General features: G+C 43.8%; 1 protein-coding gene across 1 annotated transcript; it reads right to left on the bottom strand.

The window, feature by feature from the left end:
* Window positions 1–538: 538 nt before the first annotated feature.
* Window positions 539–829, bottom strand: Pmar_PMAR026633 (conserved hypothetical protein; the record flags this gene model as incomplete). The annotated part of the gene is made up of 2 exons (XM_002774252.1): window positions 539–703; window positions 764–829. 2 exons carry the CDS (start codon window positions 827–829, stop codon window positions 539–541), a joined length of 231 nt encoding a protein of 76 aa, XP_002774298.1.
* Between the last annotated feature and the right edge of the window lie 188 nt (window positions 830–1,017).

Raw genomic sequence — 1,017 nt, 5'->3', positions numbered from 1 at the left:
GATCTTCACCTCTCCCTCCTTCTCCAACGATCGATATCGTTCCATAGCCATAAAACGCCCGCTGTGGCCGTCCAATCTACAGGAGAGGTTGCATACAATTCCCCATCACCATAAGCAGCAACATCAGCGCTCCGCGAACCGGCAGAAAAATTTGCCATGCGTTCATTCGGCATAAAAGTTGACGGTAAGAAGCGTATGAGGAAATGTCGTACACAATTTTCTGTCCAAAATTTTGATACTTGAATTCTTCCTAGCAGTGTATGGTTAATGACTACAGTGTGAATAACTAAACCGTTATCATGCAAAGTAATATTTTCAACACCTCCGAAAGTCAACTTTGAGTAATATCAACATGATAACAATGTGAATCGATTGACACCAACGTTTTAGAAGCGTTCCGTAGCCTATATTCGTATTACTCTCGAATTGAAGAAAGCCATCTCGAAAATCTAGATATGCATAACTGTTTGCTTCGCTCTATATATGCAAGCATCGCAAATACCCCTTCCCAGAATTGAACCCACGACCTCTCCCATGCTTACAAGAAAATCCACCACTCCTCGAATTTAGCTCTAGGATAATACGGTGCATGCACTGGTCCAGCCGCCTCGCCCTTCTGCAGATTCTCGCGATCCAATTTTATCACCAGAGTTCCAACGTCACCCTCAACAATCTCATTCTCATCAACAACCTCAACCTTAGTCTGCAAGCAATAGCAAACTTTGTAAAAAGCGCTCGCCCTCGTAATCGATTTGCAACTAACCTCAATTTTCATCCTCGTCACATGTTGGACAAACGCCTCAACATCAGCAAGCTCCTGTTCGTTCATGTCGGCACAACCTAAGCACAGAGTTAGACAAGTTGAAGATGTGGATTCACCCAGCAGGGGGATTCCTCTCATCATACGGATGATAAACGTTTGATCAGCATGCAACTGAACTCTATTCAATATCGAGCTGCATCCCGAGGAACGTATAGGTAGGGCGGATGACAGATTGGATGATATACAATCGAATA

This window comes from Perkinsus marinus (genome assembly GCF_000006405.1).
Source record: "Perkinsus marinus ATCC 50983 genomic scaffold scf_1104296958618, whole genome shotgun sequence".
NCBI classification, from domain to species: domain Eukaryota; phylum Perkinsozoa; order Perkinsida; family Perkinsidae; genus Perkinsus; species Perkinsus marinus.
This window is presented reverse-complemented; position numbering and strand designations above follow the sequence as displayed.